The following is a 27,868-nucleotide window of genomic DNA, read 5'->3' on the forward strand; positions in this document are numbered from 1 at the left end:
GATCTAAACGATCTAGAAACTAACATAGACCAAACCCAACACAGAAAATACACACCCTGACTCAACAAATACAAGTCCCTAGAGTCAGTGCGTGACATCAGATCCTAAAACACTTGTTGGATTTGTAAATTAATCACATCAATATAATAACAGCTGCTACCATAAACCGCTCTCCATCACTCCCTCTGACACACACATAAGCACACATACGTGCACACACACACACACAAACACACACACACACAAAGAGAGAGAGAGATAGAGAGTAAGAGTGAAAAATAGCACTTTGAGTGGTACTGCCACTGTAAGGATTGGAGGAAAGTAAAGATGTGAAAGGCGAGAGAGAGAGGTAGCAAGCTAGAGAGGGGAGGGAGGGAGGGAGAGAGAGAGGGGGGGGAGAGAGAGAGAGGTAGCAAGCTAGAGAGGGGAAGGAGGGAGGGAGGGAGAGAGAGAGAGAGAGAGAGGGGAGGGAGGGAGGGAGATAGAGAGAGAGGGGGAGGGAGGGAGGGAGGGAGGGAGGGAGGGAGGGAGAGAGAGAGAGAGAGGGGAGGGAGGGAGGGAGGGAGAGGTTCTCTCTCTCTCTCTCTGTTCTCTCTCTCTCTGTTCTCTCTCTCTGTTCTCTCTCTCGCTCTCTCTGTTCTCTCTCTCTGTTCTCTCTCTCTGCTCTCTCTCTCTGTTCTCTCTCTCTCTCTCTCTCTCTCTCTGTCCTCTCTCTCTCTCTCTCTCTCTCTGTTCTCTCTCTCTCTCTGTTCTCCCTCTCTCTCTGTTCTCTCTCTCTCTGTTCTCTCTCTCTGTGTTCTCCCTCTCTCTCACTCTCTCCGTTTTCTCAATTCAATTTAAGGGGCTTTGTTGGCATGGGAAACATATGTTTACATTGCCAAAGAAAATGAATTTTTTTTTTTTTTAAAGTGAGAAAGTTACAGAGGCATAAATATCATATCTCCCCCAAAATGCTAACCTCCCCCGTTATTGTAATAGGGAGAGGTTAGCATGTCTTGGGGGTATGATATTTGTGCCTCTGCAACTTTCTCACTCATCAGTATTGAATCACGATTCATTCAGGATTATTTGTAATCATTTTAGCATCCATTAATGTAGAAGTGTTTAGAAACATACATTATTTACGATTAATTTCTATTGGGAACAAGATCATCTGAAACACAACCAAAACAAAACAGCAAATGCATCCAACACGTTTGTAGAGTCACCAGCTTGATGTAGTCATTGTGTGCTGGGAATACGGGACCATATACTAAACTTTTGACTACTTTTAACACACACACATAAGTGAATTTGTCCCAATACTTTTGGTCCCCTAAAATTGGGGACTATTTACAAAAACTTTAACTTTTAACCTCATAGTCATTGTATAATTTTGGAGTACAGAGCCAAAACAACAACACATGTCCCTATACAGTTGGAGCTGTTTAGACCGTGTATCTGATGCTGTCTGGTCAAAAAGACCATGGCATGTCATACTATTTCTGGCCAGACAGCATCAGATACATGGTCTACACACCCTGAGACAGAGGGGGCGCTGTGTCGCTCGCTCGGATGCTTTCAGCCACTTGCGAATTGAAGGAAACATTGACGTGCGCGCAGTAGTGTTTCGAATGCTGTAATTATTTGGGATTAACGTGCGAAGACAATCTACTTTTTGAAAATGATTTGTTTGACAATCAGATGGAAACATCACGATCGGTTGTGTTCATGGCACATTAAAAGGCAATACATTTCTACAGTTAAAATACGTTTTATTTTTTATTTTTATGAAATCCATTAAAAAAATACTGCCTGGGTCCGTCCCCTGGCCATGGCCGTCTCAGTCTCCAATCTGATCAGAGTAATTATTGTGAATTTTTTATTTTTTTTAACTTGTCCATTCAGACAAACTAAATGTATATTATTCTTGTCCTACTATAAAAATATATAAAAACATCTTCCAGACAAGAGGACAAGCCTTAATGTTGAGCCCTGCATTACGAGCTACAGGTAACTACCAAAATAAAGGAAACACTTGAGTATATATAAAGTATATTGAAAGCAGGTGCTTCCACACAGGTGTGGTTCCTGAGTTAATTAAGCAGTTAACATCCCATCATGCTTAGGGTCATGTATAAAAATGCCCAGTTGCCCATTATTTTGGCTACCATGGCTAGAAGAAGAAGAGATTTCAGTGACGTCGAAAAGAGTCAGTCACCAGATCTCAACCCAATTGAACAGTCATGGGAGATTCTGGAGCGGCGCCTGAGACAGGGTCTTCCACCACCGTCAACAAAAACACCAGATGATGGAATTTCTAGTTGAAGAATGGTGTCGCATCCCTCCAAAAGAGTTCCAGACACTTGTAGAATCTATGGCAAGGTGCATCGAAGCTGTTCTGTCACTCTGCGATTGGCCCAACACTCTATTAAGACACTTTATGATGGTGTTTTATTTAGGCAGTTACCTGTATATCGATGCCCTCCGATCACACACCGAAGATTATATTCCGTAGAACCATTTGGAGGGCAATATTAGGCTTGCATTGACATCTATAGTTAATGTATGTGCTTTAGGATCTGGCTGAGATAGCTCTGAAACCCTCTGATGCTCCTTACTCGACCTCGTTTAGCTCACGGTGCTGCCGCAATCATCCAGAAGGCGAGGTCAGTATGGGTGCATCAAAGCTGGGACCGAGAGACTGAAAAACAGCTTCTATCGCAAGGCCATCAGACTGTTAAATAGCCATCACTGGCACATTAGAGGCTGCTGCTGCCTATTGAAATCACTGGCCACTTTAAGAAATGGAACACTAGTCACTTTAATAATGTTTACAATCACTTTAATAATGTTTACATATCTTGACACCCGATGTCACAGGAAGGCCAAAAAGATAATCAAGGACATCAACCACCCGAGCCACTGCCTGTTCACCCCGCTATCATCCAGAAGGTGAGGTCAGTACAGGTGCATCAAAGCTGGGACCAAGAGACTGAAAAACAGCTTCTATCTCAAGGCCATCAGACTGTTAAATAGCCATCACTAGCACATTAGAGGCTGCTGCTGCCTATTGAAATCACTGGCCACTTTAAGAAATGGAACACTAGTCACTTTATTTATGTTTACATGTCTTGCACTACTCATCTCATATGTATATACTGCATTCTATTCTATAATATTCTACTGTATCTTAGTACATGCCGCTCTGTCATTGCTTGTCCATATATGTATATATTCTTAAATCCCATTCCTTACTAGTTTTGTGTGTATTGGATATATGTTGTGTAATTGTTAGATATTACTGCACTGTCGGAGCTAGAAGCACAAGCATTTTGCTACACCCGCTATAACATCTGCTAAACACGTGTATGTGACAAGTGAGATTTGATTTGATTTGATTTGATATTATGCACCACTTCTAATATCATAGACTTTTACTTCATGACTTCTATGTGTCATACATCTACATTTACCATATTCAATTAATTTGAAGAGGCGAGAGCAATTTGAGAGGAGCCAGTCATTTGAGAGGAGGGGGTCATTTGAGAGGAGACGGTCATTCGAGAGGAGACGGTCATTTGAGAGGAGACAGTCATTTGAGAGGAGACAGTCATTCGATAGGAGACAGTCATTTGAAGAGAAGTAGCATCATACATACAGTGGCTTGTGAAAGTATTCACCCCCCTTGGCATTTTTCCTATTTTGTTGCCTTACAACCTGGAATTAATATGGATTTTTTTTTGGGGGGGGGTTGTATCATTTGATTTACTCAACATGCCTACCACTTTGAAGATGCAAAATATTTTTTGGTGTGAAACAAACAACAAATAAGACAAAAAAAGAGAGAACTTGAGTGTGCATAACTATTCACCCCCCCAAATCAATACTTTTTAGAGCCACCTTTTGCAGCAATTACAACTGCAAGTCTCTTGGGGTATGTCTCTATAAGCTTGGCACATCTAGCCACTGGGATTTTTGCCCATTCTTCAAGGCAAAACTGCTCCAGCTCCTTCAAGTTGGATGGGTTCCGCTGGTGTACAGCAATCTTTAAGTCATACCACATATTCTCAATTGGATTGAGGTCTGGGCTTTGACTAGGCCATTCCAAGACATTTAAATGTTTCCCCTTAAACCACTCGAGTGCTGCTTTAGCAGTATGCTTAGGGTCATTGTCCTGCTGGAAGGTGAACCTCTGTCCCAGTCTCAAATCTCTGGAAGACTGAAACAGTTTTTCCTCAAGAATTTCCTTGTATTAAGCGTCATCCATCATTCCTTCAATTCAGAGCTGTTTCCCAGTCCCTGCCGATGGTGTTCTCGGGGTGATGAGAGATGTTGGGTTTGCGCCAGACATAGCGTTTTTCGTGATGGCCAAAAAGCTCAATTTTAGTCTCATCTGACCAGAGTACCTTCTTCAATATGTTTGGGGAGTCTCCCACATGCCTTTTGGCGAACACCAAACGTCTTTGCTTATTATTTTCTTTAGCAATGGCTTTTTTCTGGCCACTCTTCCGTAAAGCCCAGCTCTGTGGAGTGTACGCCTTTAAGTGGTCCTATGGACAGATACTCCAATCTCCGCTGTGGAGCTTTGCAGCTCCTTCAGTGTTATCTTTGGTCTCTTTGTTGCCTCTCTGATTAATGCCCTCCTTGCCTGCTCCATGAGTTTTGGTGGGCAGCCCTCTCTTGGCAGGTTTGTTGTGGTGCCATATTCTTATAATTTTTTTATAATGGATTTAATGGTGCTCCGTGTTCAAAGTTTCTGATATTTTGTTATAACCCAACCCTGATCTGTACTTCTCCACAACTTTGTCCCTGACCTGTTTGGAGAGCTCCTTGGTCTTCATGGTGCAGCTTGCTTGGTGGTGCCCCTTGCTTAGTGGTGTTGCAGACTCAGAGGCCTTTCAGAACAGGTGTATATATACTGAGATGATGTGACACATAGATTGCACACAAGTGTACTTTATTTAACTAATTTTGTGACTTCTGTAAGTAATTGGTTGCACCAGATCTTATTTAGGGGCATCATAGCAAACGGGGTGAATACATATGCACGCAACACTTTTCCGTTATTTATTGTTTCGATTTTTTTTTAAACAAGTATATTTTTTTCATTTCACTACTTTGTGTATGTCCATTACATGAAATCCAAATAAAAATGAATTTAAATTACATACTTTTTTACAAGGCACTGCATGCAGTATATTAAATACATTTTGAATACATTATCCATTTGACAGATAACCAGCCAAATGAGTTTTGTCACGAGACATTAGATGGCTTCTCGCTGGAGAAGAAGAAGAGGAGGAGGAGTGGATCAAAAGAAAGGAGTCAAAAAGAGAAGAAGAAGTGGAGTTTGAAGAGAAATAAATAGTTTTTATCCAATTCCAGACTGCTGGGTCCTGCGGTGCTGTTGTGCTGGTTGCCTAGTAACTGTAATCCGCCGATAAGAATCCACAGAGCTGCTGTAATGTGAGAGGAAGAGAGAGTGAGAAAGACTCTTATTTTACTGTTTAATACCCTCTTACATTCTCTCCTTTTAGATCTCCTATTCTCTCTCCGCCTCACCTCATCTAACATTCCCTCTCTCTAAATATATTATCTCTTTTTTTTACTTATGTTCTCTCTCTCTCTCTCTCTCTCTCTCTCTCTCTCTCTCTCTCTCTCTCTCTCTCTGTCTCTGTCTCTCTCTCTCTCTCTCTCTCTCTCTCTGTCTCTCTCTCTCTCTCTCTCTCTCTCTCTCTCTCTCTCTCTCTCTCTCTCTCTCTCTCTCTCTCTCTCTCTCTCTCTCTCTCTCTCTCTCTCTCTCTCTCTCTCTCTCTCTCTCTCTCTCTCTCTCTCTATCTCCCCCCAAAGATAAAGGAGTCCTTCCCAACTCAGTTGCCGGAGAGGAAGGAAACCGCTCAGGGATTTCACCATGAGGTCAATTGTGACTTTTAAACAGTTACAGAGTTTAATGGCTGTGATAGGACAAAACTGAGTATGGATCAACAACATTGTAGTTACGCCACAATACTATCCCAATTGACAGAGTGAAAAGAAGGAAGCCTGTAGAATAAAAATATTACAAAACATGCATCCTGTTAGCAACAAGGCAATAAAGTAATACTGAAAAAATGTGGCAAAGCAATTCACTTTTAGTCCTGAATACAAAGTGTTTTGTTTGGGGCAAATCCAATACAACACATTACTAAGTACCATTCTCCATATTTTCAAGCATAGTGGTGGCTGCATCATGATATGGGTATGCTTGTAATCGTTAAGGACTGGGGAGTTTCTCAGGACAAAAAATCAAATGGAATGGAGCTAAGCACAGGCAATATCCTAGAGGAAAACCTGGTTCAGTCTGCTTTCCACCAGACCCTAGGAGATCAATTCACCTTTCAGCAGGACAATAACCTAAAACACAAGGCCAAATCTACACTGGAGTTGCTTACCAAGAAGACAGTGAATGTTCCTGAGTGGCCTAGTTAACATGTATAACTTATTTAAATCTACTTGAAAATCTATGGCAAGACCTGAAATGGTTGTCTAGCAATGATCAACAACCAAGTTGACAGACCTTGAAGAATTTTGAAATGAATAAATAGCTAATGTTGCACAATCCAGGTGTGGAAAGCTCTTAGAGACTTACCCAGAAATACTCACAGCTGTAATCGCTGCCAAAGGTGCTTCTACAAAGTATTGACTCGGGGGTGTGAATACTTATGTAAATGAGATATTTATGTATTTCATTTTCAATAAATGTGCAAAAACTCTACAAAGGTGTTTTCACTTTGTCATTATGGGGTATTGTGTGTAGATGGGTGAGGAAAAATATATATATTTAATCCATTTTGAATTCAGGCTGTAACACAACAAATTATGGAATAAGTCAAGGGGTATGAATACTTAGTGAAGACACTGTATCATAGGTCCTGACTGGATCTAACTGCCTGTGGTTGTGCTGGTAGGTCCGGTTCCTCCTCTGATAGAGAGGTCCGGTTCCTCCTCCTGACAGATATAGAGATAGATAGAGACAGAGCACGCCAAGCTCGCGTCCCAAAAAAGCGGCACGTTCCCTACGGGCCCTAGTCGAAGTTAGTGCACTATGTAGGGAATAGAGTGCCAATTGGAACGCAGTCCCAAAACCTCAGTGGGTAGAGATGACAGATACCAGGGATGAGAGCAGGAATTATAGGGGAGGTCAGATGTTAAGGGGTGAAGAAGTCACTGTAAGATAGAACAGAGAGAGATGACAGTAGAGATGTGACACCTGAGCCCTGTCCCGCTGTCACACAGCGGTGTGTGTGTGTGTGTGTGTGTGTGTGTGTGTGTGTGTGTGTGTGTGTGTGTGTGTGTGTGTGTGTGTGTGTGTGTGTGTGTGTGTGTGTGTGTGTGTGTGTCTCCCCCTGTGAAAGCAGCGGAATGTCGTTTATGATGTTTGGGAAAATGACAACATCCCACATCCTGTCAAGAGAGAAGCAATGTCAGTTTAGTGTGTGTGTGTGTGTGTGTGTGTGTGTGTGTGTGTGTGTGTGTGTGTGTGTGTGTGTTTTGTGTGTGTAAAGACATAAGTAATAGTTTGATAGGGGAAGTTATACAGCATATATCCAACAGAATATGTTTATTTTTATCACTGCACATTTACAGTACAATACCATGGTAACCAACTACTGTATAGGGTCATATATAATACCATGGTAACCATCTGCTGTATAGGGTCATATATAATACCATGGTAACCAACTACTGTATAGGGTCATATATAATACCATGGTAACCAACTACTGTATAGGGTCATATATAATACCATGGTAACCATCTACTGTATAGGGTCATATATAATAACATTTTCTTTACAGAAATCGTTTCCCCTCTTCATACCATTATTAAGGGAAATGAAACACATTTGATTCAGTAAGTAAATGTGGACTATATCTAATGTACAGTACTGAAATAACTAGGGGAAGGATAATTGTCTATTCAGTAGAGAAAACTAGAGAGAGAGGGAGGGGGGTAGAGAGGGAGGGAGAGTGAAAGAGAGAGAGCGAGAGAGAGGGAGAGAGAGAGAGACAGAGAGAGAGAGAGAGAGAGAGAGAGAGAGAGAGAGAAGAGAGAGAGAGAGAGAGAGAGAGAGAGAGAGAGACAGAGAGAGAGAGAGAGAGAGAGAGAGAGAGAGAGAGAGAGAGAGAGAGAGAGAGAGAGAGAGAGAGAGAGAGAGAGAGAGAGAGAGAGAGAGAGAGAGAGAGAGAGAGAGAGAGAGAGAGATGTAGGTAGGTGGTAGGTAGATGGTAGGGGGAGGGAGAGTGAGAGATCTCACGGTTTTACCAATTTGACTTGAGATTTGGACGTTTATCCAAGTTTTCCAAAGTCAAATTTCAAAGTATTTTTGAGAAACATCACATTTCAAAGTATCTCCATACGTCAAATTTCAAAGTGTTTTTGACACTCTGGGCTGCTCCTCCTGTTCCGCATCGTTCCGAAATGGTTAAGGGTTAAGGGTTAAGGGTTAAGGTTTTGAACTGTGTTAAAACATTGAAGGCCCAGTGCATTCAAAGACACACATTTTCCAGTTTATTAGGTAAACCAATCTAGTACCGGGTCGGACCCCCCTTTGCCTCCAGAACAGCCGGAATTCTTCGGGGCGTGGAAACGTTGCTCAATTGGTATCAAGTGACCTAACGTGTGCCAGGAACACATTCCCCACACCATTACAACACCGCCACCAGCATGTACCGTCGACACCAGGAAGGATGGGGCCATGCCATAATCCTGACTCTGCCATCAGCATGACGCAACAGGAACCGGGATTCGTCGGACCAGGCGATGTTTATCCACCCCACAATTATCCAGTGTTGGTAAATCGCGTGCCCACTGGATCCGCTTCTTCTTGTTTTTAGCTGATAGGAGTGGAACCCGGTGTGGTCGTCTGCTGCAATAGCCCATCTGTGACAAGGACCGACGAGTTGTGTATTCTGAGATGCCGTTCTGCGCCATTATTTTTGTCTGTTTGTGGCCCGCCTGTCAGCTTGCACAATTCTTGTCATTCTCCTTCGACCTCTCATCAACGAGCTGTTTTCGCCCACAGGACTGCCGCTGACTGGATATTTTTTGTTTGTCGCACCATTCTCGGGTAAACCCTAGGCGCTGTCATACGTGAAAAGCCCAGGAGGCCGTCTGTTTCTCAGAAACTGGAACCAGCCCATTCTAACGTTCAATCGAACAGGAACTGAATGCCTCGATTTCTGCATAGTGCATCTTTAAGGGTTATGGATTTTTTTTTATTATTTTTTTTTTTGTCATTTAGCAGACGCTCTTATCCAGAGCGAATTACAGGAGCAATTAGGGTTAAGTGCCTTGCTCAAGGGCACATCGCCAGATTTTTCACCTAGTCAGCTCGGGGATTAGAACCAGCGACCTTTCGGTTACTGGCACAACACTCTTAACCACTAAGCTACCTGCCGCCCTACCATTTAATGTCTAAACTTAATGTTTTAACCCCAAACCTTAACCCTTAACTTAACCATTCAGAACGAATGTTTTTCTACCTCAGTAGAGTTTAGAGTCAGACCCATTAACAGACAACACACAAAGGTGCAGAGGAACACACAAACACACACACGCACACACACGCACGCACACACACGCACGCACGCACGCATGCACGCACACACACACACACACACACAAACACACACACATACACACACACACACCTACATAAGAGTGTCAAAATACACATTTATTCAAATTAGTTTTTTCCCTGCCAAGAAGTTTCCTTTCATTTGAAAATGTGTTTCTTAAATCCTTTGTTGTTATTGTAATTAATTATTTACAGTCATGTTTTTATTGCATCACATTTTTTTATAACTTGTGGAAAATAGACTTTATGACACTGTCATGAAGCATTATGACCATCATAATCATTTAAGCCAGATAGGCCTATCACCTACAGGCCCTTATGTCAGTCATCAGTCAATAAGAGGGTGTCTTGTCCTACTCCTGCAATCTGCTCCTGTATTCATCCCAGTCATCAGCAACAGAGCATCGGGGTCGGTGCATGTCTGACATCAGTGTGTGAGCAATTACAATGATCATTTAATATGGTCAATTTCAGAAAATGTTATATAACTTAAACATACTGTTGAGACATAGTCTCTGGTGTAATGGAATGTTTTGCCTTGTGTGGTAGGGGTTTATGGGTTTTGACACTCTTATGTAGGTGTCATAACCAGCCGTAAAATAACGCAATATATGTCACAACAGGGCTAAATATATGGGTCATGACACCCTTATGACCATATTATGACAGGTTATGACCATATTATGACAGGTTATGACCATATTATGACAGGTTATGACCATATTATGACAGGTTATGACCATATTATGACAGGTTATGACCATATTATGACAGGTTATGACCATATTATGACAGGTTATGACCATATTATGACAGGTTATGACAAGTTATATCAGCTGTTGTGAGATTACGACAAGGTTATGAACGTGTCATAGCATGTTATGACGCGGGGTGTCAAGTAAAGTGTTACCCACAATTACATGGGTTAGTAAGGAGAGAGAGAGGGCGGCTTGGTTTAGGGACTGTATGTATGTGGCTCATGCACATTTACATTTTTACATTTATGTCATTTAGCAGACGCTCTTATCCAGAGCGACTTACAAATAGGTGCATTCACCTTATAGCCAGTGGGATCACCACTTTACAATGTTTTTTTGTTGTTGTTATTTTTTGGGGTTGGGGTTTGGGTTGGGGTAAGGGGGGGGTAGAAGGATTACTTTATCCTATCCAGGTATTCCTTAAAGAGGTGGGGTTTCAAATGTCTCCGGAAGGTGGTGAGTGACTCCGCTGTCCTGGCGTCGTGAGGGAGCTTGTTCCACCATTGGGGTGCCAGAGCAGCGAACAGTTTTGACTGGGCTGAGCGGGAACTATGCTTCCGCAGAGGTAGGGGAGCCAGCAGGCCAGAGGTGGATGAACGCAATGCCCTCGTTTGGGTGTAGGGACTGATCAGAGCCTGAAGGTACGGAGGTGCCGTTCCCCTCACAGCTCCGTAGGCAAGCACCATGGTCTTGTAGCAGATGCGAGCTTCAACTGGAAGCCAGTGGAGTGTGCGGAGGAGCGGGGTGACGTGAGATAACTTGGGAAGGTTGAACACCAGACGGGCTGCGGCATTCTGGATGAGTTGTAGGGGTTTAATGGCACAGGCAGGGAGCCCAGCCAACAGCGAGTTGCAGTAATCCAGACGGGAGATGACAAGTGCCTGGATTAGGACCTGTGCCGCTTCCTGTGTAAGGCAGGGTCGTACTCTCCGAATGTTGTAGAGCATGAACCTACAGGATCAGGTCACCGCCTTGATGTTAGCGGAGAACGACAGGGTGTTGTCCAGGGTCACGCCAAGGCTCTTCGCACTCTGGGAGGAGGACACAACGGAGTTGTCAACCGTGATGGCGAGATCATGGAACAGGCAGTCCTTCCCCCGGGAGGAAGAGCAGCTCCGTCTTGCCAAGGTTCAGCTTGAGGTGGTGATGCGTCATCCATAATGATATGTCTGCCAGACATGCAGAGATGCGATTCGCCACCTGGTTATCAGAAGGGGAAAGGAGAAGATTAGTTGTGTGTCGTCAGCGTAGCAATGATAGGAGAGGCCATGTGAGGATATGACAGAGCCAAGTGACTTGGTGTATAGGGAGAATAGGAGAGGGCCTAGAACTGAGCCCTGGGGGACACCAGTGGTGAGAGCACGTGGTGCGGAGACAGCTTCTCGCCACGCCACTTGGTAGGAGCGACCGGTCAAGTAGGACGCAATCCAAGAGTGAGCCGCGCCGGAGATGCCCAGCTCGGAGAGGGTGGAGAGGAGGATCTGATGGTTCACAGTATCAAAGGCAGCAGACAGGTCTAGAAGTACAAGAGCTGAGGAGAGAGAGTTAGCTTTAGCAGTGTGAAGAGCCTCCGTGACACAGAGAAGAACAGTCTCAGTTGAATGACCAGTCTTGAAACCTGACTGGTTTGGATCAAGAAGGTCGTTCTGAGAGAGATAGCAAGAGAGTTGGCTAAAGACGGCACGCTCAATAGTTTTGGAGAGAAAAGAAAGAAGGGATACTGGTCTGTAGTTGTTGACATCAGAGGGATCGAGTGTTGTTTTTTTGAGAAGGGGTGCAACTCTCGCTCTCTTGAAGACGGAAAGGACATAGCCAGCGGTCAAGGATGAGTTGATCAGCGAGGTGAGGTAAGGGAGAAGGTCACCGGAGATGGTCTGGAGAAGAGAGGAGGGGATAGGGTCAAGCGGGCAGGTTGTTGGGCGGCCTGCCGTCACAAGTCGCAAGATTTTATCTGGAGAGAGAGGGGAGAAAGAAGTCAAAGCATAGGGTAGGGCAGTGTGAGCAGGACCAGCAGTGTCTTTTGACTTAACAAACGAGGATCGGATGTCGTCAACCTTCTTTTCAAAATGGTTGACGAAGTCATCCACAGAGAGGGAGGTGGGATTCAGCAGGGAGGAGAAGGTGGCAAAGAGCTTCCTAGGGTTAGAGGCAGATGCTTGGAATTTAGAGTGGTAGAAAGTGGCCTTAGCAGCAGAAACAGATGAAGAAAATGTAGAGAGGAGGGAGTGAAAAAGATGCCAGGTCCGCAGGGAGTCTAGTTTTCTTCCATTTCCGCTCAGCTGCCCGGAGCTCTGTTCTGTGAGCTCGCAATGAGTCATCAAGCCACAGAGCTGGAGGGGAGGACCGAGCCGGCCGGGAGGATAGGGGACATAGAGAGTCAAAGGATGCAGAAAGGGAGGAGAGGAGGGTTGAGGAGGCAGAGTCAGGAGATTGGAGGGAGCAGGATTGAGCAGAGGGAAGAGATGATAGGATGGAAGAGGAGAGAGTAGCGGTAGAGAGAGAGCGAAGTTTGCGACGGCTCATTACCATCTGTGTAGGGGCAGAGTGAGTAGTGTTGGAGGAGAGCGAGAGAGAAAAGGATACAAAGTAGTGGTCGGAGACATGGAGGGGAGTTGCAGTGAGATTAGTAGAAGAACAGCATCTAGTAAAGATGAGGTCAAGCGTATTGCCTGCCTTGTGAGTAGGGGGGACGGTGAGAGGGTGAGGTCAAAAGAGGAGAGGAGTGGAAAGAAGGAGGCAGAGAGAAATGAGTCAAATGTAGACGTAGGGAGGTTGAAATCCCCCAGAACTGTGAGGGGTGAGCCATCCTCAGGAAAGGAACTTATCAAGGCGTCAAGCTTGTCCACTCTTGCTCTGGGAATTTCTAGGCATCCTTCCCGGGAGAGAGGCTTTGCTTCGCTTGAGTGGCTCCGCTGCGCCTTGGATTTTGTGTCTCACGTAGATGTAGGAGGCCGGCCATTATAGGAGAGGCCAATGAGGAAGCTCATTGATGAACTCTCCAAGGGAACCTGGAGGGCGATAGATGACAAGGATATTAAGCTTAAATGGGCTAGTGACTGTGACAGCATGGAATTCAAATGAGCAGATAGACAGATGGGTCAGGGGAAAAATTGAGAATGTCCACTTGGGAGAGATGAGGATTCCTGTGCCACCACCCCGCTGACCAGATGCTCTCGGGCTATGCGAGAACACATGGTCAGACTAGGAGAGAGCAGTAGGAGTAGCAGTGTTTTCAGTGGTAATCCATGTTTCCGTCAGCGCCAAGAAGTCGAGGGATTGGAGGGTAGCATAGGCTGAGATGAACTCTGCCTTGTTGGCAGCAGAACGGCAGTTCCAGAGGCTGCCTGAGACCTGGAACTCCACGTGGGTGGTATGTGCAGGGACCACCAGATTAGAGAGGCAGCAGCCACGCGGTGTGAGGCGTTTGTGTAGCCTGTGCGGAGAGGAGAGAACAGGGATAGGCAGAGGCATAGTTGACAGGCTGCAGCAGATGGCTACAATAAGGCAGAGGAGATCGGAATGAAATGAACTAAACATCTGGGAAAGGAGAGAGCGGGGCCTCCCTCACCACAACTCCCAAATATAACTCTCCCAACTTCCACCTCAGAAACTATAATTGTTGTAAACTACAGCGGTTCAATGTTTTCTAGGAATAGACTAACTTAGTTTATTCAGCTAGCTAACTAGGTGCAGTATTATTCCGTGAAAATCGTCCGGGCACTTAGTCATAAGACGCCACAGCCAGCTAGCATGCCGGACTCCAACAATTCACCTTTCATACACTTACATGTGTGTGTGTGTGTGTGTGTGTGTGTGTGTGTGTGTGTATGTGTGTACATGTGTGTGTGTGTGTGAGTGTGTATGTGTCTGTGTGAGTGTGTGTGTGTGTGTGTGTGTGTGTGTGTGTGTGTGTGTGAACATTAGTGTGTGTGTGTGTGTGTGAACGTGTGTCTGTGTGTGTATGTGTGTGTGTGTGTGTGTGTGTGTGTGTGGGAGCATGTGTGTGTGTGTGTGTGTGTGTGTGTGTGTGTGTGTGTGTGTGTGTGTGTGTGTGTATGTATGTGTCTGTGCGTGTGTGTGTACCCTGTGTGTGTGTGTGTGTGAGCATGTGTGTGTGTGTGTGTGTGTGTGTGTGTATGTGTGTGTGTGCTGCTTGTGTATTTGTCACCAAAACCCAGAGTATGATGTTGTCACATGACTACTGAGAGAGCGAGAGAGAGAGAGAGAGAGCGAGAGAGAGAGAGAGAGAGAGAGAGAGAGAGAGAGAGAGAGAGAGAGAGAGAGAGAGAGAGAGAGAGAGAGAGAGAGAGAGAGAGAGAGAGAGAGAGAGAGAGAGAGAGAGAGAGAGAGAGAGAGAGAGAGAGAGAGAGAGAGAGAGATACAGAGAAAAGAGCATCACAGGTGGAGCAACTGAAGCGATGTCAATGTCACTTTGGGACTCCATCTTTCTCTCTTTCTCTCTCTTTTCTGTTTTCTCTCTCTCTCTCTATCACACACACACAGACAAACACACAGACAAACACACACCTTCGTATTGCTTTAGGTGTGCTGGTTTTAGTAGGCTACACAGCTACTGTGGGTTTACGTTACCGATGACTCATGCTGCAGAAAACACAACAAAGAACCCTAAACACCTACTCTCCCTCCCTCTTCTTCTGTCGCTCCCTGGACTGCAGGTAGACAGAGGTTTAAGCAGCAAAGAGGGTGTGTGTCCCAGGGAAGCCACTCTGAAATTTCACGCACAGTGCTTTGCCAAATTGATTGATCGATTGGTTGGCCTGTTAACCTCAGCAACTGAGAGAGACAGAAAAAAGACTGAGAGAGAGAGAGAGAGAGAGAGAGAGAGAGAGAGAGAGATGGCGAGAGAGAGAGATGGAGAGAGATGGACAGAGAGAGAGAGAGAGAGATGGAGAGAGATGGAAAGAGATGGAGTGAGATGGAGAGATGGAGAGAGAGAGAGAATGGCAATTCCATGGTAACGGAATTACGCTTTGACTCTGTTTTTTTGCCAAACCATACATCTCTATGCACAACTTTTTTACGGTGTCCACTGCAAAATGTACAAAAACTTCACTGAACAAAAACATAAAAAACAAATGTAAAGTGTTGGTCCCATGTTTCATTAGCATTTTTTCCATTGCCAAGAAAATCCATCGACCTGACAGGTGTGGATATCAAGAAGCTGATTAAACAGCATGATTATTACAGAGGTGCACCTTGTGCTGGGGACAATAAAAGGCCACTCTAAAATGTGCAGTTTTGTCACACAACACAATGCCACAGATGTCTCATGTTTTGAGGGAGCGTGCAGTTGGCATGCTGACTGCAGGAATGTCCACCAGAGCTGTTGCCAGATAATGGAATATTCGTTTCTCTACCATAAACCGCATCCAACGTCGTTTTAGAGAATTTGGCAGTAAATGCAAAATGGCCTCACAACCACAGACCACATGTAACCACGCCAGCCCAGGACCTCCACATCTGGCTTCTTCACCTGCTGGATTGTCTGAGACCAGCCACCTGGACAGTTGATGAAACTGTGGGTTTGCACAACCAAATAATTTTTGCACAAACTGTCAGAAACCTTCAACTCAATCCGTCTCAGGGAAGCTCATCTTGAACTGACTGCAGTTTGACGTCATAACCAACTTCAGTGGGCAAATGCTCACCTTCGATGGCCACTGGCACGCTGGAGAAGTGTGCTCTTCATGGATGAATCCCGGTTTCAACTGTACCGGGCAGATTGCAGATGGCGTTGTGTGGGCGAGCGGTTTGCTGATGTCAATGTCATGAACAGAGTGCCCCATGGTGGCGGTGTGTTTATGGTATGGGCAGGCATAAGCTATCGACAACGAACACAATTGCATTTTATCGATGGCAATTTGAACGCACAGAGATACCGTGACGAGATACTGAGGCCCATTGTCGTACCATTCATCCGCCGCCATCACCTCATGTTTCAGCATGATAATGCACGGCCCCATGTCGCAAGGATCTGCACACAATTCCTGGAAGAACTGTGCAGATGCAAACTTTGGTAACGGAATTATGGTAAAATCTCCCTCAGGTTTTTATGCGACCACGTTTCACAAAAACTCTGTTAAATATGTGCTCTGAATTAATATTCCTTTAATATTCAAAGAGAGAGAGAGAGAGAGAGAGAGAGAGAGAGAGAGAGAGAGAGAGAGAGAGAGAGAGAGTGAGAGAGAGAGAGAGAGAGAGAGAGCGAGAGAGAGAGAGAGAAAGAGAGAGTCAGAGAGAGAGAGAGAGAGTCAGAGAGAGAGAGAGAGAGAGAGAGAGAGAGAGAGTGTGTGAGAGAGAGGGAGAGCGAGAGAGAAGAAAAGGGGTAACCAGTGAAGAACAAACACCATTGTAAATACAACCCATATTTATGTGTATTTATTTTCTGTTTTTTACTTTAACTATTTGCACATCATTACAACACTGTCTATAGACATTCTGTGTATTCGGAAAGTACTCAGACCCCTTGACTTTTTCCACATTTTGTTATGTTACAGCCGTATTCAAAAATGGATGAAATAAAAAAATGTCCTGATCAATCTATACACAATTCCCCATAATTACAAAGTGAAAACAGGTGTTGAGAATTTTTTTGCAAATGTATTACATATAAAATACAGAAATACCTTATTTTCATAAGTATTCAGACCCTTTGCTATGAGACTCGAAATTGAGCTCAGGTGCATCCTGTTTCCATTGATCATCCTTGAGATGTTTCTACAACTTGATTGGAGTCCACCTGTGGTCAATTCAATTGATTGGACATGATTTGGAAAGAATCACACCTGTCTATATAAGGTCCCACAGTTGACAGTGCATGTCAGAGCAAAAACAAAACCCATGAGGTCGAAGGAATTGTCCGTAGAGCTCCGAGACAGGATTGTGTCAAGGCACAGATCTGGGGAAGGGTACCAAAACATTTCTGCAGCATTGAAGGTCCCCAAGAACACAGTGGCCTCCATCATTTTTAAATGGAAGAAGTTTGGAACCACCAAGACTCTTCCTAGAGCTGGCCGCCCGGCCAAACTGAGCAATCAGGGGGAGAAGGGCCTTGGTCAGGGAGGTGACCAAGAACCCGATGGTCACTCTGACAGAGCTCCAGACTTACTTTGTGATGAGAGAAACTTCCAGAAGAAACAACCATCTCTGCAGCACTCCACCAATAAGGCCTTTATGGTAGAGTGGCCAGACAGAAGCCACTCCTCAGTAAAAGGCACATGACAGGCTGCTTGGAGTTTGCCAAAAGGCACCTAAAGATTCTCAGACCATGAGAAACAAGATTATCTGGTTTGATGAAACTAAGATTGAACTCTTTGGCCTGAATGCTAAGCGTCACGTCTGGAAGAAACCTGTGTGGCAGCATTTGGGAGACTAATCAGGATCGAGGGAAAGATGAACGGAGCAAAATACAGAGAGATCCTTGATGAAAACCTGCTCCAGAGCGCTCCGGACCTCAGACTGGGGTGAAGGTTCACCTTCCAACAGGACAGCAACCCTAAGCACACAGCCAAGACAACGCAGGAGTGGCTTCGGGACAAGTCTCTGAAGGTCCTTGAGTGGCCCAGCCAGAGCCCGGACTTGAACCCGATCTAACATCTCTGGAGAGACCTGAGAATAGCTGTGCTGCGACACTCCCCAACCAACCTGACAGAGGTTGAGAGGATCTGCAGAGAAGAATTGGAGAAACTCCCCAAATACAGGTGTGCCATGCTTGTAGCGTCATACCCAAGAAGACTCCAGGCTGTAACTGCTGCCAAAGGTGCTTCAACAAAGTACTGAGTAAAGGGTCTGAATACTTATGTAAATGTGATATTTCATTTCTTTCTTTTTTTATACATTTGCAAAAATGTCTGAAAACCTGTTTTTGCTTCGTCATTGTGGGGTATTGTGTGTAGATTGAAAAAAACTATTTAATCCATTTAGAATGAGGCTGTAACGTAACAAAACGTGGAAAAAATCAAGGGCTCTGAAAAATGTACGAATGAACTGTAATATCACATTGGACAATTTTTGAACTTGTGTAATATTTACTGTTCACTTTTTATTGTTTATTTCACTTTTGTTTATTATCTATTTCAATTGATATGGCAATACGTTTCCCATGCCAATAAAGTCCCTTGAATTGAATTGAGAGAGACAAAGAGGGGGGTTGTTCTCTACACTACATACAGATGGGCAGTATTTATGTATTTGTGAAATGTATTTAATGTATTGTATTTAAACTACTTCAGAGTATTTAGTCATTTGTATGACACTGGGCTGAACTACACTCCAATGTATTTTGTAAGAAGATACTTTCAAAAGCTGTAATTTGTATTTTTCAAAATGCAAAACACTTTTCTATACCAATTCTTTTTTTTATAGCGGTTCACCATTTTGTGGCACCTTTCACCCTGCATTGGTATCAACATTTGTGTGATAACAGCATCTGCTAAATTAACTACATGTAATTGTACATGTAAACATTCTAATTATTCTAATGTGCACCTGCCCGAAACTACGGTAGATAACTTTTCTGAAACCAAGAATGTTGTTGCTGTTTGGCCGACTACTTGCAAATGTATTTTAAAATACAAAATACAAATTTTTATTTTGTTTGATACATTAATCTTTTTGGTATTTTGTAATTGTATTTTGTAATTTTTGCCCATCTCTGACTACACAAACCCGAACACATTAATCTTTCACAGTCTGATTGCAAGATTGTCTGTTGCCTTTTAACAATGCCTGTGGAAGAGCTACCTGAGTACAATAGTCTTGATTGGCAGTGAAGCGTGTGTCTAATTGGCATACACCAATGAGAGTGTTCGTCATGCGGGTAATCAATAGTGATTCAGGAAGTAGTAACACGACACTAGGGTCACGTCTAAAGGTGACCACGTTTAAAATACCCAAATGTGGGATAAAGGGATGACATTAATAATAAAATGTAGCAGTAGGCAAGTGTCACGATCGCTTACAGACGGGACGGACCAAGGCGCAGCGTGATATGCATACATGTTTATTAACAAATAAACACAACGACAAAACAATTAACAAACGATACGTGAAGTCCAAGGCAGCACAACACAACATACCTTAACACGGAACAAGATCCCACAACCCACTAGTGCCAATAGGCTGCCTAAGCATTGTCCCCAATCAGAGACAACGAGCGACAGCTGCCTCTGATTGGGAACCACACCGGCCAACATAGAAATAGACATACTAGAATATCACCATAGAAATACACAACATAGAACATACACACCCTGACTCAACAAATAAACGTCCCTAGAGTCAGGGCGTGACAGTACCCCCCACCCCCAAAGGTGCGGACTCCGACCGCGCCACATAAACATAACAGGGTAGGGGCCGGGTGGGCATTCCGCCTCGGAGGCGGATCCTGCTCCGGGTGTGACCACCACTTACTCTCCACCTCCCTGTTGCGCCCCTGGTCTGGTCTGGACCTCGGCGCGCTGCTTCCCCTCTCCTTCCTCCCACGAAGTACCAAGCCCTGTCTGGACCCTGGTGTGGGAGACCCCGAACCTGGAGAGGGGCTGACGTCTGGGTCTGGACTGGAACCGCTGACTGGAGCTGGACCCGACGACGGTGGAGTGAACTGCTCTGGCTCCGGAGTGGAGCCGCTGACCGGAGCTGGATCAGGCACCGGTGGAGCGGACTGCTCTGGCTCCGGAGTGGAGCCGCTGACCGGAGCTGGACTGGACCCCGGTGGAGTGGATTGCTCTGGCTCCGGAGTGGATCCGCTGACAGGAGCTGGACTGGACCCCGGTGGAGCGGATTACTCTGGCTCCGGAGTGGAGCAGCTGACCGGAGCTGAACTAGGCACCGGTGGAGCGGACTGCTCTGGCTCCGGAGTGGAGCAGCTGACCGGTGCCGGACCAGGCACAGGTGGAACAGGCACGGGCCGTGCCGGACTGGACACACGCACCAATGGCTTGGTGCGGGGAGAAGGAACGGGCCGGACCGGGCTGACGACGCGCACCACTGGCTTGGTGCGGGGAGCAGGAACGGGCCGTACCGGACTGGCAACGCGCACCACTGGCTTGGTGCGAGGGGCAGGAACAGGCTGGGTCGGGCTGGCAACGCGCACCACTGTCTTGGTGCGAGGGACAGGAACAGGCCGGACCGGGCTGGCGACGCGCACCACTGGCTTGGTGCGAGGGGCAGGAACTGGCCGGGCCGGGCTGGCGACGCGCACCACTGGCTTGGTGCGAGGGACAGGAACAGGCCAGACCGGGCTGGCGACGCGCACCACTGGCTTGATGCGAGGAGCAGGAACGGACCGTACTGGGAACACACACCACTGGCTTAGTGCGGGGAGCAGGAACGGGCCGGACCGGACTGGCGACACGCACCACTTTTTTTGGTGCGAGTAGCGGGACTGGGTTCCTTTATAAACCCCCGCTCCTTCTGCTGCCTAACCAGCTCCTCTCACCGTGCCTCTACACCTTCCTTCTCTCTTCTAGCCTCCCTCTGACCGAATAACTCCTGCTCCCTCTGAACCAATAGCCCCCGTAACATGGTGGCCTCCTCTCCTAACCTGCAGATCCGCCCTTTAACGGCCTCCTGCTGCCTCGTCGTCCACACCGTGTGCCCCCCCAAAATGTTTTATTGGGGTTGCCTCTCGGGTCTCCGTCGTCATCACGGTTGGCACCATTTCTCCTCTCCTGCCTGGGCATTTACCTTCGCCCATGGCCCTTTCCCCGCAAATATCTCCTCCCATGACCACAATTTGCCCACCTGTGACATCGCTACCTGCTCTTCCTGGGTACGCTGCTTGGTCCTCGTTTGGTGGGATCTTCTGTCACGATCATTCATCGACGGGACGGACCAAGGCGCAGCGTGATATGCATACATGTTTATTAACGAATAAACACAATGACAAAACAATAAACAAATGATATGTGAAGTCCAAGGCAGCGCAACACAACATACCTTAACACGGAACAAGATCCCACAACCCACTAGTGCCAATAGGTTGCCTAAGTATGGACCCCAATCAGAGACAACGAGCTACAGCTGCCTCTGATTGGGATCCACCCTTGCCAACATAGATGTACACATTCTAGATCTAAACATAGAAAATCAACATAGCAAAACACAACACAGAAAATAAACACCCTGACTCAACAAATACGAGTCCCCTGAGTCAGGGCGTGACAGGAAGATGCAAGGCCAGGTTTTTCTTATAGAAAAAAAAACGTTTTCTAAGAATCAATCATCCTTACTTAGAAATGTTATCTTTACTAAGAAAAACCTCTTACCTTCTGACGAGTATAACTTATTTTTTCTGTTGTTAATAAAACTCAGAGAATATATGGTTGCTGTAGAAACATGGGGAGACATTGTTTGCCTGTCCAAGGCACCTCTTAGGAGAACCCCTTACAAGTCCTTCATTTCTACATTGTGTCTAACTATTTATGTCAAGATATTGTAGCAACCTTAAGCCAACACCTAGCGACCTCGTCAGCAGGTTCAGATCTCTAGGCGTAATGGTACTGTTCCTACTGTCTTTCCTCTAGACACATTGATCTAATCTATTGTTCTCTCCTGTCTTCTTTCCTCTTTTCTTTTTCTGTTCCCCTCTTTAACCTTCATCTTCATCCTTTCCATCTCCTCCTCTCCTTCCTCCTATTTTTTCCTCTTCCTTGCATTGTTGGTGGCTCCCTCAGTGACGGCGCAGAAAAGCAAATTGAGAGGTGAGTTGTTGTCTCCTCCTTGGCTCTTGCTGTTCTGCTGTAGTTTCTCTAACTGCTGAAGTTGCTTCTATACTAGTTACTATAGTTCCTTGTATACGTTAGCTGTTCTAGAATCATTCTATACTAGTTACTATAGTTCCTTGTATACGTTTGCTGTTCTAGAATTATTCTATACTAGTTACTATAGTTCCTTGTATACGTTAGTCTGGTTAGCTACTTCTCATATGCCTGCTGTTGTTGCATAGGTGGTAGTTATAATATTTGACCTGCAGGATGTTGCATTTGGTTTATTTATATTCTCTGAGACACACACACAAACACTGAGAGAGAGAGAGAGAGAGACAGAGAGACAGAGAGAGAGAGACAGAGACAGAGAGACAGAGAGACAGAGAGAGACAGAGAGAGAGAGAGAGAGAGAGAGAGAGAGAGAGAGAGAGAGAGAGAGAGAGAGAGAGGAGAGAGAGAGAGAGACAGAGAGAGAGAGAGAGAGAGAGAGAGAGAGAGAGAGAGAGAGAGAGAGAGAGAGAGAGAGAGAGAGAGAGAGACAGAGAGAGAGAGAGAGAGAGAGAGAGAGAGAGAGAGAGAGAGAGAGAGAGAGAGAGAGAGAGAGAGAGAGAGAGAGAGAGAGAGAGAGGAGAGAGAGAGACAGAGAGAGAGAGAGAGAGAGAGACATAGAGAGAGAGAGAGAGAGAGAGAGAGAGAGAGAGAGAGAGAAGAGAGACAGAGAGAGAGAGAGAGAGAGAGAGAGAGAGAGAGAGAGAGCAGAGAGAGAAAGAGAGACAGAGAGAGAGAGAGAGAGAGAGAGAGAGAGAGAGAGAGAGAGAGAGAGAGAGAGAGAGAGAGAGGGAGAAGAAAACACACACACAGTCATTAAATATTTGAGTGAGTGGAGAGGACGTGTACTTGTCTCAGTGATCTACAGACTGTCTGTTCTCCTATTAAGGAAGGAATGGATTTCCTTTACTGACTTATGAGAGTAATGATAGCAGGACTGCGGTGTGTGAGCGCGTGTGTTTGTGTGATTCCTAAAGCAATGGGAAACAAGATGGAGGCTATTTATAGCTCATATGACATTGTGACATCACTAACATGTGACATCACTAACATGTGACATCACTAACAGGAAGGAGAGGCAGTCTGTAAATGAGCCTGAAGAAATGTTATATTAAATCAAATCATATCATATTGTATTTGTCACATGCGCCGAACAGGTGTAGACCTTACTGTGAAATGCTTACTTACAAGCCCTTAACCAACAATGCAGTTGTATTGAAAAATTGAGATAAGAAAATATTTACTAAATAAACTAAAGTAATAATAAATAAAAGAGCAACAATAAAATAACAATAACGAGGCTATATACAGTAGAGAGGCTATATACAGTAGAGAGGCTATATACAGGGGGTACTGGTACCGAGTCAATGTGCGGGGGGTACAGGTTAGTCCAGGTAATATGTACACGTAGATAGGAGTAAAGTGACTATACATAGATAATAGACAGCGAGTAGCAGCAGTGTAAAAACAAAGGGGGGGTAGCAGAGAGAACAGTCTATGACTTGGGTGACTGAAGTATTTGAGAACTATTTTGGCCTTCCTCTGACACCGCCTGGTATAGAGGTCCTGGATGGCAGGAAGCTTGGCCCCAGTGATGTACTGTGCCGCACTCAGTTTTCTCTGTAGCGCCTTACGGTCGGATGCCGAGCAGTTGCCATACCAGGCAGTGATGCAACCAGGCAGTGATGCAACCGGTCAGGATGCGCTCGATGGTGCAGCTGTAGAACCTTTTGAGGATCTGGGGACCCATGCCAAATTGTTTCAGTCTCCTGAGGGGGAATAGGCGTTGTCGTGCCCTCTTCACGGCTGTCTTGGTGTGTTTGGACCATGATAGTTTGTTGGTGATGTGGACACCAAGGAACTTTAAGCTCTCAACCTGCTCCACTACAGCCCCGTCGATGAGAATGGGGGCGTGCTCAGTCCTCTTTTTTTTCCCTGTAGTTCAAAATCATCTCCTTTGTCTTGATCACATTGAGGAAGAGGTTGTTATCCTGGCACCACATGGCCAGGTCTCTGACCTCCTCCCTATAGGTTGTCTCATCATTGTCGGTGATCAGGCCTACCACCGTTGTGTCGTCAGCAAACTTAATTGAAATTGTGTCATCTGTGGATCTGTTGTGGCGGTATGCAAATTGGAGTGGGTCTAGGGTTTTTAACGGGATGATGGTGGTCATATGAGCCATGACCAGCCTTAAAAACCACGCTCCTGACTTGAGTGCTAAGGGGCGGTAGTCATTTAGACAGGTTACCTTGGTGTTCTTGGGCACAGAGACTATGTTGGTCAACTTGAAACATGTAGGTATTACAGACTGGGTCAGGGAGAGGTTGAAAATGTCAGTGAAGAAAATTGCCAGTTGGTCAGCGCATGCTCTGAGAAAACACTACTGACACACACACGCACACACACACACACACACACACACACACACACACACACACACACACACACACACACACACACACACACACACACACACACACACACACACACACACACACACACACACACACACACACACACACGTGCACGCACACACGCACACACACACACACACACACACACACACACACACACACACACACACACACACACGTGCACGCACACACGCACACACACACACACACACACACACACACACGCACGCACACACACGCACACACACACACACACACACACACACACACACGTGCACGCACACACACACGCACACACCGTGCACGCACACACGCACACACACACACGTGCACGCACACACGCGCACACACACACACACACACGTGCACGCACACACACACACACACACACACACACACGTGCACGCACACACGCACACACACACACACACACACACACACACACACACACACACACACACTTTGTATTTCTCTCTCTCTTTTACATACCGTAGATGCATGCGGCCTGGATAGAGAGGACTGAGTTATACATTATCAGACACATTCAGGAAGTAAACTAGGTTACCCCACACCTAGAGACTGCTATCAACAACCTAGGATAACACATCCTCCTTCATCAAGCATGCGTAGGCACAAATCTGTGCATGAACCATGCGTGGGATGATTTCCACGCAATGTGTGAGATTTATCAGGATGAACGTTTTGCTTGCGAGTGTTGGTAAATTTACGCACATCCACGAACATGTGTATGCACAGTGCCCATTGGCGGAATAAGGGAACTGCTTGTCAAGTGTAAAATGGGTAAAATATATGTTGAAAATGTGTGAAATTGTGAGAGTAGGCCTAATAAATAAAATATTTTTCAATTGAATTGTATTTCCATTGTGAATTCATGCAACATATCTTGACAGGCTAAATGTAATTTGACCACATCAGTGCATTTGTTACGATAATAATCCATATAAAACAATTGGTTAAATTAGAGAAAGTGAAACCATTGTGTAAATACTATAAAATACTGAGATAATGGGACATCGAATGAGAGATGGATGATCTTGCTCTGTTGGAAGATTTGGCGCAAGCTGCATTTCGCAGAGAGCGCGTTTTTAGAGACAGTTGGGACTTTTTAGGTTCATCAGATATCGTTTCCCAAAACCAATCTAATAGGATCTTTTGAGGATTTAAGACCTACTTTAGAAAGGGAAACCCATCCCATTCCTGTGAACATCAAAGTGCTCTCCACCCTCGGGTTTTTGGCATCTGAAGCTTGCTGATCGGCATCTCACATCCCTCGATGAGCCAATGTTTATGATGCAATCATCAGCAAAACTAACTGGTACCTGAGGGGGAATAGGCTTTGTCGTGCCCTCTTCACGACTGTCTTGGTGTGTTCGGACCATGATAGTTTGTTGGTGATGTGAACACCAAGGAACCTGAAGCTCTCAACCTGTTCCACTACAGCTCCGTCGATGAGAATGGGGGCATGCTCAGTCCTCTTTTTTTTCTTGTAAACCCCTCTTGACAGTGCATTTGTTACGATAATAATCCATATAAAATAAATTAAATTAAATTATAGGCGTGTATGAAAGTGAAACCATTGTGTAAATATTATAAAGGACTGAGGTAATGGGACATCGAATGAGAGATGGATGATCTTGCTCTGTTGGAAGATTTGGCGCAAGCTGCATTTCGCAGAGAGCGCGTTTTTAGAGACAGTTGGGACTTTTTTTTGCCGCAAGTACAGATTAGCTCATCAGATATAATTTCCCAAAACCAATCTCATAGGATTTTTGCTAGGATTTAAGACGTACTTTTAAAAAAGCAAACACATGCCATTCCTGTGCACATCCAAGTGCTATCCACAAGCGGAAGCTTGCGGATCGGCATCTCACATCCCTCGATGAGCCAACGTTTTAGATGCAAAACTAACTGTAACATACAATTTCCATACACCATCGCACAGCAGGTTGAAGTCAAGAGGGGTTTCTTTGCCATCAATGGGTTCCCAAATACGAACGGAGCAACAGATGGCCCCCCACATCGACATAAAAGCGCCATCCCAAAACGAGTTCAACTATGTGAACAGAAAAGGCATCCATTCTTAATGTGCAGGCGATAGTTCATGTGATGGTCAAAAAGACGCTGCTGAATGTGGTGGCCAGGTGGAGGGAGCTGTTGAGGATGGATGACTTATTGGTGAGTGTTGTCTACTCATTTGAAGTATATTTGCCGTGGCTAAGTTATTTTTTTTTTCACTTTTTTTGTTGTTGTTGCGCCATTGTAGGTTGTTCAATTGTAAGGCATTGTATATATTCCCCACGGGCTTTAAAGGGATGATTTTGACCATATATGGTTAATTAGGGGTGTTTTGTAGCTCAGCTGGTACAGCATGGCGCTTGTAACGCCAGGGTAGTGGGTTCGATACCCGGGACCACCCATACGTAAAAATGTATGCACGCAAGACTGTAAGTCGCTTTGGATAAAAGCGTCTGCTAAATGGCATATTATTATTATAATAGACAAGGTTGTGGACGAGCACTGAGGCTGAGAACAATTGGTATGTATCAACAGATATCTCCTACCGGTGTGTTTGTAAGATGTACAGTGGCTTGCGAAAGTATTCACCCCCCTTGGCATTTTTCCTATTTTTTTGCCTTACAACCTGGAATTAAATTGATTTTCTGGGGGTTTGTATCATTTGATTTACACAACATGCCTACCACTTTGAAGATGCTAAATATTTTTTTTGTGAAACAAACAAGAAATAAGACAAAAAAATATCTCTATAAGCTTGGCACATCTAGCCACTGGGATGTTTGCCAATTCTTCAAGACAAAACTGCTCCAGCTCCTTCAAGTTGGATGGGTTCCGCTGGTATACAGCAATCTTTAAGTCATGAAAAACATCCCCACCCTATTCAAGTTGGTGTTCTCGGGGTGATGAGAGGTGTTGGGTTTGCGTTTTCCTTGATGGCCAAAAAGCTCAATTTTAGTCTCATCTGACCAGGGTACCTTCTTCAATATGTTTGGGGAGTCTCCCACATGCCTTTTGGCGAACACCAAACGTGTTTGCTTATTTTTTTCTTTAAGCAATGTCTATTTTCTGGCCACTCTTCCATAAAGCCCAGCTCTGTGGAGTGTACTGCTTAAAAGTGGTCCTATGGACAGATACTCCAATCTTTGCTGTGGAGCTTTGCAGCTCCTTCAGGGTTATCTTTGGTCTCTTTGTTGACTCTCTGATTAATGCCCTCCTTGCCTGTTCCGTGAGTTTTGGTGGGCGGCCCTCTCTTGGCAGGTTTGTTGTGGTGCCATATTCTT

General features: G+C 45.1%; 1 protein-coding gene across 2 annotated transcripts in view; it reads left to right on the top strand.

Moving 5' to 3' along the window:
• The window catches only part of LOC121542039 (cell adhesion molecule 2), a 659,771-nt gene that overhangs the window by 410,701 nt on the left and 221,202 nt on the right, over positions 1-27,868 (top strand). The window contains exon 2 of one of the 2 annotated variants that reach the window (XM_041851466.1): positions 22,056-22,082. The exons of the other annotated variant lie outside the window; for it this stretch is intronic. Coding sequence (XP_041707400.1) covers positions 22,056-22,082 — 27 coding nt within the window. The remainder of the gene's footprint in view (positions 1-22,055; positions 22,083-27,868) is intronic. 2 annotated transcript variants of the gene reach the window in all.

This window comes from Coregonus clupeaformis, chromosome 27 (assembly GCF_020615455.1).
Source record: "Coregonus clupeaformis isolate EN_2021a chromosome 27, ASM2061545v1, whole genome shotgun sequence".
Lineage (NCBI taxonomy): Eukaryota > Metazoa > Chordata > Actinopteri > Salmoniformes > Salmonidae > Coregonus > Coregonus clupeaformis.